Genomic DNA, 12,848 nt, shown 5'->3' with positions numbered 1-12,848 from the left:
AATTAACCACTAAACTGTCAAAACGTAAAATACTTACGTTTTCTCGTGAGATCAGGCTGGAATGGCGGAATCGCTGGCTGCTGCTGTTGCACTGGAACGTTCTATTGAGTGTCTGGAGTGTTCTATTGATTAGGCAAAGAGTTTAAGAGGCGACTCTCAATAGAACATTCCAGTGCAACAGCAGCGCCCAGCGATTCCGCCATTCTGGAGTGAAAGCGATCGGACGTCCATTGGATCTTATTGTTGTGACGATGGCAAGCAGCTGCTTTATTATTTATTTATTCATTTAAAAAGCGCATTAAAGCTGAGATACAACCTGAAAGTCGACAATACAACACTTACAGTCACATTATCAGCGTCACATTATGTAATCACATTATCAGTATCACTTACAGGTGATTATCAGCACTTTTAATAGTTCATTTTACAGACTTGTTTAATATATTTGAACCATATTTTGTTTTTGTTGTTTTGAAGCGGTCACTTTTAGATGAAACTACTTTCATTCATTCATTTTCTTTTCAGCTTAGTCTCTTAATTAATCTGGGGTCGCCACAGCGGAATGAACCACCAAGTTATCCAGCATATGTTTTTACACAGCGGATGCCCTTCCAGCTGCAATCCATCTCTGGGAAACATCCATAAACACTCATTCACACACATACACTACAGACAATTTTAGCTTACCCAATTCACCTGTACTGCATGTGTTTGGACTGTGGGGAAAACCGGAGCACCCGGAGGAAACCCACACCAACACAGGGAGAACATGCAAACTCCACACAGAAACGCCAACTGACCCAGCCGAAGCTCGAACCAGTGACCTTCTTGCTGTGAGGCGACAGCGCTACCTACTGCGCCACTGCGTCACCCTGAAATTACTTTAAACTAATTTAATAGTTTATGCACGGCTATAATACAAATTAATTCTGACATGTTCAATTAAATGAACATGGCTTTAAATATTGTTGATAACAGATTGACAGTACTTTTTGTAGCAGTATGTAGAGCGAGTAGTACTCGGCTTACATACTGATTTTAGCATACTGTAAAGTATGGAAGTATGCTGTTTCTGGCGCAGCCTCAGTCTTGTCAACATTTTGGAAATTGTTTATTTTCATTGAGATATTGTTACTTTTAAAAGGAGTCGTACTCATTTACGCTGAGAGCATATAAATAAATCATATTTTAACTCATATTTAACTCAATATTGTAATTCGTTCTGTCTAACGTTAGTTATTCGTGCTGCTATTCTAAATGGCTGCCGGGTGACACTAGCAGCATCTAGTAGCTGTTTCAGAGTGTCGCCTCTTGATGATTCTATGCTTTTTGGATTAGGTCTGTCTGATGTATTGGGCGTGGCTAACATACTAAACCACGCCCCTCCAGCTGTCAGCAGTATGTCAACAAACAGAAACATTGAGCAGGAGTCTGATTGGCTGTAATAACTCTCCCCAAACCCTTTTCCCCCCATCTTTCTGAATGACACGCCTACTTTACTACATCCAATCAGAAACAACAAGCCACGCCCACTGTTTTCTCATTTAATGTTTAGTTTCTCTAGGAGCTGTGTCACAATACGGGAAAAAAAAATGGTCGCAGCTTCTGGTTCATGCAGACTTTCATCAAAATCGCTCTGAAGAACAGCCCTGTGTACAGATCTGACTCCTCTGTTGAGCTTCACTGAGAGGGTGTGTTCAGTATTCCTGGAGGAACTTTAGGTGGAAACATTGAAGACGACGGAGAACTTCCTCCAGTTCATCTGATGGCATCAACACACACAACCTAAAACACACACACACACACACACACACGCACACACACACATTATATTATTATATTTACATTTTGTCCGATGCGACTTACAATTGAGATACACATACCACACACACACAGCAACAGGGTGTTCAGTATGTGTGTGTGTGTGTGTGTGTGTGTGTGTGTGTGTGTGTGTGTGTGTGTGTAAACTGCATGTCTGAAAAGGTCACTGTACCTGAAGTGGCAGCAGTGTGAATGTGTGTGATCTTCGCTGAACCCAACACACACACCCTGATCCTCCAACAACCTCCTGCTGTACAACAAGCCCATAGGCTACACACACACACACACACGCACACACACACACACACACACACACACACACACACACACACACACACACACACACAATTCATCCTCATGTTACAAAAAGTGTGTGTGTGTTCATACATGTTAGCGTTTGTGTGTGTATGTGTGTGTGTGTGTGTGTGTGTGTGTGGGTAGCTTAAAGTGTGCTGTGAGTAAGAATGTGTGTATGTTAGCACCTGTGAGTGTGTGTGTGTGTGTGTGTCTATTCGTGCTTAAGTGTGTGTGTATACTTGTTAGTGTGTGTTAACCTGTGAGTGTGTGTTTGTACTTATGTGTGTGTGTGTACTTATTAGTGTGTGTTTGTACTTATGTGTGTGTGTGTACTTGTTAGTGTGTGTTAACGTGTGTATGTTTGTGTGTGTGTGTGTTTGTACTTATGTGTGTGTACACTTGTTAGTGTGTGTTAACCTGTGTGTGTGTGTGTGTGTGTGTGTGTGTGTGTGTGTTTGTACTTATGTGTGTGTACACTTGTTAGTGTGTGTTAACCTGTGAGTGTGTATGTGTTTGTACACGTGTGTGTTAACCTGTGAATGTGTGTGTGTGTCTATTTGTACTTAAGTGTGTGTGTATACTTGAGTGTGTTTACCTGTAAAAGTATGTGTGTGTGTCTGTCTGTGGATGAGTGTGTGTTCATAGTTGTTAGTGTTTGTGTGTATAAGCCTGTATGAGTGAGTGAGTGAGTGTGTGTGTGTGTGTGTGTACGTGTGAGTGAGTGAATGCGTGAGTGTGTGTACCTGTAAGTGAGTGTGTGTGTGTGTACCTATACATATGTGTTTGCTCTTGTGAGTTTGTTTGAACAATTGTGAGTGTGTGTACCTGTGTGTGCACCTGCGTATATCTGTGTGTGCATGTATGTGTGTTCCTATAAAAGTATGTGTGTGTGTGTGTGTGTGTGTGTGTGTGCGTGTGAGTGTGCGTACGTGTGAGTGAATGCGTGAGTGTGTGTACCTGTAAGTGAGTGTGTGTGTGTGCTTGTGTGCTTGTGAGTGAATGCGTGAGTGTGTGTGTGTGTGTGTGTGTGTACCTGTGAGTGTGTGTGTGTAGAGTGAGGGAGACTCAGCTGTGGGCAGATGAAGACTCCGCCCTGAGTTGATTGACAGCTGAATCCTGGGAGATCATTGATGAAACTGACAGCCCTCGACACGTTACACTGCAGAGTCTTCAGCCTAGACGACACCTCCTGAACACACACACACACACATTTTAATTTTAGAGTGACCTGACCCTTTAGAACTCATCCAATCAGACGTTATCTTGTGTGTGCTTGCTAATGTGTGTTATTTAATCGTACCTCGATGTATAAACTGTAGGAGGGGTCTCCAGGATGGGGCGGAGCCATCATGACATCAAGAGCGATCTGACCAATCACAGCAGGGCATAAATCTCCAGTCAGGAGCACTTCAGTGTATAACATAACGTCTTCATCAAGATTCACCAGCTCCATAAAACTGGTCCTCAAACCACACCTGAAGAGCCCAGACAGACTTAATCATTAAGAGTAAGGTGGCTCAGTGGTTAGCACTGTGGCCTCACATCAAGAAGGTCACTGGTTCGAGTCCCAGCTGGACCAATTGGACACAATTCTGTGTGGAGTTCGCATGTTCTCCCCATGTTGGCGTGGGTTTCCTCCACAGTCAAACACATGTGCTATAGGGGATTTGATGACTAAACTGACCGTAGTGTATGAGTGTGTGAATGAGCGTGTATGGGTGTTTCCCAGTACTGGGTTGCAGCTAGTTTAACATCCTGTACAAAGAGAATAATAGGACACCTTTAAGGAGGAAATAAAGCATAAACTCACTCTCCCATGATGCCGTTGGACAGTGAATGCAGCGAGGCCAGCTGAACGCTCTGTGAAAACCCCTCATCCATCTCAGCCAGAACTCGCTTATAGGACACAAACTCACATCCGTCCGCAAACACCGTGTTCTGATACTCCTGTAAGACAACACAGAAAACCAACATGAGCAAACTAACTCACATACAGCTGAAGACAGAATTATTCGCCCTCCTGTGACTTATATTTCCCAAATGATGTTGAACAGATTCAGGAATTTCGCACAGTATTTCCTATAATATTTTTTCTTCTGGAGAAAGTCTTATATTTTTTTTATTTCGGCTAGAATAAAAGCAGTTTTTATTTGTTTTAAAGCCATTTAAGGTTAATATTATTAACCCCCTTACACTTTTTCTTAGTTGTTTACACACAATTACTTGTACTTCAGACACAATGACCTGATGCACCAACCCCCTGAACCAATTCTGCTCAACTACAAGCACAATTCCTGCTTTACACTCAGATTGCAGGTTTAAAACACACTTTTTTCAAAACACTACACACAATTCTCTGCATTTGGCACTATTTTCATGCAGAAAATCTCTTGTTTTCACAAGAAACACACTTGGTATGTTTCCATCCAAAAATGCGGATGAACTTTATGCGCAAAACTCAGCCTGATCTCACGAGAAAACGTAAGTATTTTATGTTTTGACAGTTTAGTGGCTAATTCGTACGAATTCGTACGAGTTCAGTCGTACGAAATGGTACGATTTTAAAAAGGAGGCGTGGCACCTAACCCCGCCCCTAAACCCAACCGTCATTGGAGGATGAGCAAATCGTACTAAATTGTACGAATTAGATCGTACGAATTCGTACGAATTAAGCTACGGTCACACTGGGCTTTGTGTGTACGAAATTCTGTCGTACGGCGCTGCGAAAAGGGGCGGGATTAAACATGATGATTAGACATTTAAAAAAGCCAGCCATCGGTCCATGTTTTAAATTTCTGTCCAGAGAGGTGCTGTTTTGATCCTCGATTGGTCTCTAGCAGTCAAGTGATGCGATTTCGCAGGTCAGAGTTCACCAAGCTTGAACTTTGCACTGCTGCAACCTGCGAAACTTAACGCATGACCCCGCGTTTCCGGTCTGACGTATTCGTGTACGTATGAATGGAAGTCTATGGGAGGAAAAGCCAAGTGTGACTGCAGCTTTAGCCACTAAAAAAAAAGTTACGAATTGCTGTGAGATTGTGTTGGATAATCGCATTAAAGACGCACGAATAAAGCAGCGTTTCCATCCAACGAGTCAAAGCGAACAAAATCGTCACTTCCTGATTATCTGGCGCCAAATATCAACAGTAAAAACTGAATTTACTGTGGTAGGAGAAGCTGCGTCAATCTTTCCTTCATCTAATAAATGACTCGCGCCTTAGAAGGCAATCCTGACACGCAGTGAACGCGCGGTGGTGTTTGAAGGTGTCAGACGCGGAGCACAGACGCTCTTGGAGGTCATTATTAATATAATAACACTAATACTTAAACGTTAAGGTGTTTTAGAATGACCAAAACAACAGTTTAGATGGTTTACAGTGTGCTCAGCCTGCTGGTTTCTCCATTTACACACATTTTCACCATCACATGATCTCTAATAACATCACATGACCTTTTTTAATGCGCATGCTGAAATTTGTGCGGTAAAAGTGTTTCCATCCTAGTTCATGCGCATCTTTTCTTATCCAATATAAAGTTTATCCAACTCAGTTATGTGCATAAGTTTTTTATGCGCATTTTCAGAATTCAACCGGTTTTTTTATGTGCATATCCAAAATGCGCATAAAAATAGGTGGATGGAAACATAGCTACTGTAATGACATTCACAATTGTAAAGTCTCTTGTTTTCATAAGGAACACTCTGTCATTCACAATTGTAAAATCAGTTGTCCTACTTTGCATGCTAACTCATCACATGGGTAAACACCTGTCTCACGTAAAGCTGCAGTCACACTTGGCTTTTCCTCCCATAGACTTCCATTCATACGCACACGAATACGTCAGACCGGAAACGCAGGGTCATGCGTTAAGTTTCGCAGGTTGCTGCAGTGCAAAGTTCAAGCTTGGTGAACTCTAACCTGCGAAATCGCATCACTTGACTGCATGAGACCAATAGAGGATCAAAACATGACCTCTCTGGACAGAAATTTAAAACATGGAGCAATCGCTGGCTTTTTAAATATCTAATCATCATGTTTAATCCCGCCCCTTTTCGCAGCGCCGCACGACAGAATTTCGCACACACAAAGCCGAGTGTGACCGTAGCTTCAGTGAAGTTTAATTTTACACTAATTTCGAGAGGAGCATGTGCTCATGATTGACCCAGCTGGTCCACATTAGCTAATCATGATCCTCCAATCAAAGGATCCCAAGTCACTATATAAATCCTCATTTCCTCTCTACAACTATCTTCGTCTGGAAGAAACCCCCCTCCTCCACCTTTATCAAGAAAGGCACGGTGGCCCAGTGACTAGCACTGTTGCCTCACAGCAAGAATACCAATGGCGTTGGGTCTTCACTAGGCCATCTGGTGTTTCTGTGCGGAGTTAGCATGTTCGCACCATGCAAATGTGCTCTATATTATTGATAAAATAAGCCTAAATCTTTTTCTAATGTCTTACTCTCAGGAAGTTCACCTTGGCCTCAGCAGCGGGGGAGTTTCAGATCGACCTGAGCTCAGTCTCCCCTCGCCCTGTGAAAGGAGGGAGCCCTGGGCTCGAGGATACCTTGAGCTCAGGGCTCTCTCCCGGGACAGCACGCCAAACAAGCTATGTATAAATCGTAATCTAAGTGTGAACTCTTGAATCGCAATTTAGAAATCAAAGCTCATCTGCTTCATAACTGGTTCACTGCCCACCCATGTTTTCCAGTTGTTTATCTCCCTCCGTATTCTCCATTATTGTTTTTATACAAAACACACAAATACGCGATACCAAATATATACACTGCATCCACTTTTCTGTTTTGGTCTGGCCCAGCAGCGGGGGAAATGTCACCTTGCATGGCAAATCCAGCCATGAACATCATCAACTGCTATAGCTTGGAGAAGGGGTATACATGTGTGTGGATTTCAGTCATAAACTTTCCATCTCCAGGCAGAAAAAAAGTCCTCGATAGGACTGAGGAATGGAGAATACGGAGGGAGATAAACAACTGGAAAACATGGGTGGGCAGTGAGCCACTTATGAAGCAGATGAGCTCTGATTTCTAAATTGCGATTACGTGAGACAGGTGTTTACCCATGTGATGAGTTAGCATGCAAAGTAGGACAACTGACTTTACAATTGTGAATGACAGAGTGTTGGTTCAGGGGGTTGGTGCATCAGGTGCATGTTCTAGTCATTGTGTCTGAAGTACAAGTATTTGTGTGTAAACAATTTAAAAAACTGTAATAATCATTGATCAACTGGTCAAGTTATAAATGTCTATTGATGTGAAGGCTTGTGTGTGTGTGCCATTTGAAAGCAAAACACCATTTGGAGAAGAAACCACACTGTTTTGAACGTAAAGTTTCGTTTTACAGGAGAATTGAAGGGTTTTGCCCAATGTGTGTGTGTGTGTGTTTTTTGATTTGTGAGTAGAGTTTGGACAATATGAGACCTGCTTTCAGAAAATGTGTGGAAACAATTGGTAAAAACTGTAAGCAATATTAGTTTTGGATTGTCTCCAGAACAAACCACTGTTATACAATAACTTGCCTAATTACCCTAACTTTACCCTAATTACCCTAGTTAAGCCTTTAAATGTCACTTTAAGCTGTCAGTTTAATATAGTCTAATATTATTTACTGTCATCATGACAAAGATAAAATAAATCAGTGATTACAGATGAGTTATTAAAACTATTATGATTAGAAATGTGTTCTTCTTTCCGTTAAACAGGAGAGCTAATAATTCTGCAACTGTAATGAAGATCAAACATGTCTAAAAACATCCCTCATTGACTAATAGGAAGAGTCGTTCAACATGAGCGAATCGAATCACGTCCTCGATGCTCTCGCGACTCTGAACTGCACCTGGAAAACACACACAAAACATGGCGTTTATTAAAACATTACTTAGCATAACGCTTCAGAAAAAAAGCTGCAATAAGAGATTTTCACATCAATACAGCTGTTTTGTTTTTTGTAAATAAAGATATTTATATTTAAACATTTGGAACAATATTATAGACACATTAGATGCACGTATATTAAATGTAATATATTTTCTAACATTTCAACACAATATGGATTCTACACTACTGAAAAAATATTTATTATAATGATAATACTTTTAAATATTTATAATTAGTAGTATTTATGTAATGAATAATGTAAATCATATATAAATATATATTTATATATATATATATATATATATATATATATATATATATATATATATATATATATATATATATATATATATATATATATATATATATATATATATATATATATATATACACCCTGTCTGGTTCTTGAATCTGATTGGCTGTTAGCCGTGCAATATTCTGCAATATCAGAACTTGTAGAGCCTCTTCACCCTTGTGTATTCCTCCGCCCACATAGAGCGACAGCAGATCAATGAACTCACTACAGATTGACTAATATTGCAGCTGTTGGACAACATAGTGTACTTTTGAGGCTTTATAGGTGAGAATGTAGTTGTTTAGATTGCAACTATGCAGTTTATTTATAAGGATAGTGCCTATTTTAAATATTTATCATTTCGGAGATTCAGCGTGTTGGCAGCCATTAGCCTGCCATTGAGCAGAGCAAAGATGGTTGGTGTTCCGCCACAAGATGGCGACAGAGACTGCATAATAATTCAATTCAATTCAGTTAGTTTATTGTCAAGTGCACAGTAAGGAAACAAGTTTCCCTGTACAATGAAATTCTTACTTTGCCGTCCACAGTGAAGTCCTACACATAATATCCACATCATACATGTTTACACATATATACACACAGAAGATATGAAATGTATATATATATATATATATAAATATCTATGAATGTAAACAATATATATTACTGATTGTGGAGTAATGTAAACAGATGTAAACAATGTATAGTAGTTAATTGTGTTTATTATGCAAAAAGTGCCTAGTGCAATTGGCTTATGTGCAAACAACAGTATAATGGCCGCAGCAGATTGAGTGCAGTTGTGTGCAATAATAGTGCAAACTGAGACTAAGAATATAATGTGCTACTGAGCAGGTCTAGTCGTTCAGTACAGTGTAAACAATGCACAGTTTGTCCATATGCTCCAAAAAAATGCTTAAAGGCTAATAACCCAGCATAAATGTAAACTACAGCTGATCAAATCATTATAAATCAGGTGAGTGTCATTCTAAGTCGATCTCTCCCTCTTTTGTATGTTATACGGCTGTATTTAAACCATAGTAATCTGCTAGTGTTTACTTTGCTTTGGCTTTTTCTGAGTTAATTATTGAGTTTTCCTGATTACAGCAGAGTAATACTGGGAAATCTCTGTAGACTGATGGCATTTCATGCTGTTCAGCCTTATAATCTTAAAATGTCAGCAAAATCAGCTGTTTTGTCATCACTTTACGCTAGAGAATCATTGAAATACTGTAGCTCTAAAGTGACGTTCCTCTAAAGAGTAGTTCCTCTGACAAAAGGATATTTAGTCTCTCTGTGTTTGATTTTCTTTTTTATATACACGATTATACCGTCGAACTGTTGTATAAACGCAATATCACATGAGTAGCAATGCGATATGGCTGTATATCAGCACGGCCAACGCACACCTCCCACCAGTGCCGATATACAGCCATATCACACTGCTACAAGTATATAAATATACTCATTCCTTAATTAAATAATGATTAGTTAAAATTTTATTACTTTAAATGAAGAGAAAATACATTTATTAGTAATTCAAATTTAATTAAAAATATATATTTGAACAAAAATGAAAACATTTTTTTTTTTTAAAGAAAGAGTAATTTTAGGCACATAAATGTATAAAATCATTAGTGATGGGAATAACCACGCAATAAATATACGGCATTACTAACGGCGATACCTTTTTCAATAATGAGTAATCAATTGAGTTACTGTTTCCCTCGTTATAACGCTGTTACCGTTACTGACAATAAAATGTGCGTTACTATAATCGAGAAAGCTGAAGCAGTTTTCATGCGAGCAGTGTCTTTCTCAGCCATAGGACCTCTCTTTTTCTGGGGTGTGTGTGTGTGTGTGTGTTTGGGCTGGGGCGGGACACATAACCAACCACTGATGGAAAATCCAACAAGTTCATGGTAGCGTTTGCACACTGGAAATATAATGTTATGTTCGCTTGCAGAAGGTATTTCGGGTATATGTGTGTGCGTTTGTTTGTATGTGGGTGTGTCGTTTCATGCGTGTGTTACAGGTACCAACGACATTGGAGGATCCGCATTTTGTGCTGATGGCGTTGGCTGCTGATGCTGGTTTTGCGCCACCAATCGCTGGTCGGCGTAGCGTTTAAAAGCCGGGCCCAAACAGCAATGGCGATCTCTCTCTCTATCTTTTTCAATCTCACTCTTACTTTTTCTGTGGGTCTCTGTGAGGACAGCCTCTCTTACGGGGGCTAGTCTGAGAGAATGTGTTTTGCTTATAGATCTGATAGATAGATAGATAGATAGATAGATAGATAGATAGATAGATAGATAGATAGATAGATAGATAGATAGATAGATAGATAGATAGATAGATAGATAGATAGATAGATAGATAGATAGATAGATAGATAGATAGATAGATAGATAGATAGATAGATAGATAGATAGATAGATAGATAGATAGGTTGGTTGGTTGGACATTTAGACAGATGGATGGATGGAGGGATAGACTTATAAATAGACAGATGGATGAATGGGTGGATGAAAGGATGAACAGACATAAATGGATGGGTAGCCATAAGTAAATAGATAGATGGACAGATGGATGGATGAATGAAGAGACGGATGGGTGGATGGATAGACAAATACATGGACGGATGGATGGACGGACAGACAGACGGATGGATAGACAGATGGATGGACATGTATAGATAGATTCATGGATGGATGGATCAACATATAGATAGCTAGATGGATGGATTTATGGATGGACGGATGGATGGATGGATGGTCGGTTGGACATTTAGACAGATGGATGGATGGAGGGATAGACTTATAAATAGACAGATGGATGAATGGGTGGATGAAAGGATGAACAGACATAAATGGATGGGTAGCCATAAGTAAATAGATAGATGGACAGATGGATGGATGAATGAAGAGACGGATGGGTGGATGGATAGACAAATACATAGATGTATGGATGGATGTATAGACATATATAGATTTCTAGATGGACAGATGGATGGATGGACATACGGACAGACTTATGGATGGATGGATAGACGTAAATAGATGGGTGGATGAACGGATAAATAGACATACAATATATTCTCACTGGTTTCACTGGAAGAATGGGCAATAAATAACTGAAGTGATATTTGGTTTTCAGTCACTTTTTTCTCTCTCCATCTGTTACACACACACTCAACTATTATATGTTATGTTAAATACCCTTAGTTTAATATTAACATCTAAAAGGACGTAACAATAAGCACTACTTTTCTCTCGCTGAGGTAAAAGGCAAGAATGTTTATGTATCATGCAGCTTATGCCCAGGAAAAAGGGTTGTCTCTCACATTGTCCCACAACAACATTAAAACAGTGTAGATTAGTGCACAAAAGTTTAATCTCAACATATAAATCATGAAAATAAGGCGAAAAAATATCACAATATTGGTGAGACTATTTAAAATGTAACAAGTTGAATCATGTGTGCATTACAATCATCAATATTCATCATTTAAATCACTTATTATAATCATCATCCTGTACCTGTAGGGTTGCCAGGGTTGCTGATGTAAATAGCTTGAGGAGAGCACCGCACCCTGGAGGCCTGTATAGCTTTGTTTAGCTCCGCCCTCTCCAAGCTCCACCCACTCGTCTCCTGCAGCCGATAGGGCACTGATGCTATGCCCACCCGGTCTATGAGGCGTGCCAGAGTGTGAGGGGCGGGGTCTGGAATCATGACTGCAGACACGCCCTCTGACTGACACAGCAGACGCAGCATCACCTGATGAGGAAGACAGACAACCATTGATTTGAACAATTTCATGAATACTAGTAAATAGGAATTACTGTTGTACAGTGTCACAAATATTATGCTATATAGGTCACATCAACCTTTCACCGGAAGTTAATCAGTGGCTGAAAAATAGATGCATGGGTGGATGAATGGATGGATGGATGAATGAATGGATGGATGGGTAGATGGATAGATAGACAGATTAAAATATAAAAAGATAGACGGATATAGTTAGATGAATGGATGGATGGATGGATGGATGGATGGATGGATGGATGGATAGACATATAAATAGACAGATAGATGGATAGACAGACAGACAAACCGATGGATGGATGGATGGATGGATGGATAGATGGATAGATGGATGGATGGATGGATGGATGGATGGATGGATGGATGGATGGATGGATGGATGGATGGACGGATGGATGGATGGATAAATTAATAGACATAAAGATAGCCAGATAGACAGATAGATGGATGATGGATGGACAGAGGGATGGTTGAACGGATCGATATTTAAATAGATGGATGGATGGATGGATGGATGAATGAATTTACAGACATATAAAGATATTTAGATGGATGGATAGATGGACGGACAGATGATGGATGGACATAAATAGATAGATAAATGGATGAATAGATAGACAAAAAGATAGCTAGATGAACTGATGTATCTATGGATTGATGGATAGACATCTAAACATGGACGATAGATGGATAGATGGATAGACGGACTGATGGTAGA

The 12,848-nt window shown here is 39.8% G+C and overlaps 2 protein-coding genes across 2 annotated transcripts in view; one reads left to right on the top strand and one right to left on the bottom strand.

The window, feature by feature from the left end:
- ctsbb (cathepsin Bb) overlaps window positions 1–3,326 on the top strand; it is a 245,400-nt gene extending 242,074 nt beyond the window's left edge. Inside the window, exon 11 of the mRNA XM_056481771.1 lies at window positions 3,317–3,326. The gene's annotated coding sequence lies outside the window, so the exon portion shown is untranslated. The remainder of the gene's footprint in view (window positions 1–3,316) is intronic.
- The window catches only part of gptl (glutamic--pyruvic transaminase-like), a 19,514-nt gene continuing 8,129 nt past the window's right edge, over window positions 1,464–12,848 (bottom strand). Inside the window, exons 5-11 of the mRNA XM_056480645.1 lie at window positions 11,845–12,082; window positions 7,889–7,972; window positions 3,929–4,103; window positions 3,419–3,593; window positions 3,152–3,307; window positions 1,994–2,091; window positions 1,464–1,785 (exon numbers count right to left, since the gene is read on the bottom strand). Of these exons, the coding sequence (XP_056336620.1) occupies window positions 1,698–1,785; window positions 1,994–2,091; window positions 3,152–3,307; window positions 3,419–3,593; window positions 3,929–4,103; window positions 7,889–7,972; window positions 11,845–12,082 (1,014 nt within the window). The 3' untranslated portion in view covers window positions 1,464–1,697. The remainder of the gene's footprint in view (window positions 1,786–1,993; window positions 2,092–3,151; window positions 3,308–3,418; window positions 3,594–3,928; window positions 4,104–7,888; window positions 7,973–11,844; window positions 12,083–12,848) is intronic.

Source organism: Danio aesculapii, chromosome 20 (genome assembly GCF_903798145.1).
Source record: "Danio aesculapii chromosome 20, fDanAes4.1, whole genome shotgun sequence".
Classification (NCBI taxonomy): Eukaryota; Metazoa; Chordata; class Actinopteri; order Cypriniformes; family Danionidae; genus Danio; species Danio aesculapii.
This window is presented reverse-complemented; position numbering and strand designations above follow the sequence as displayed.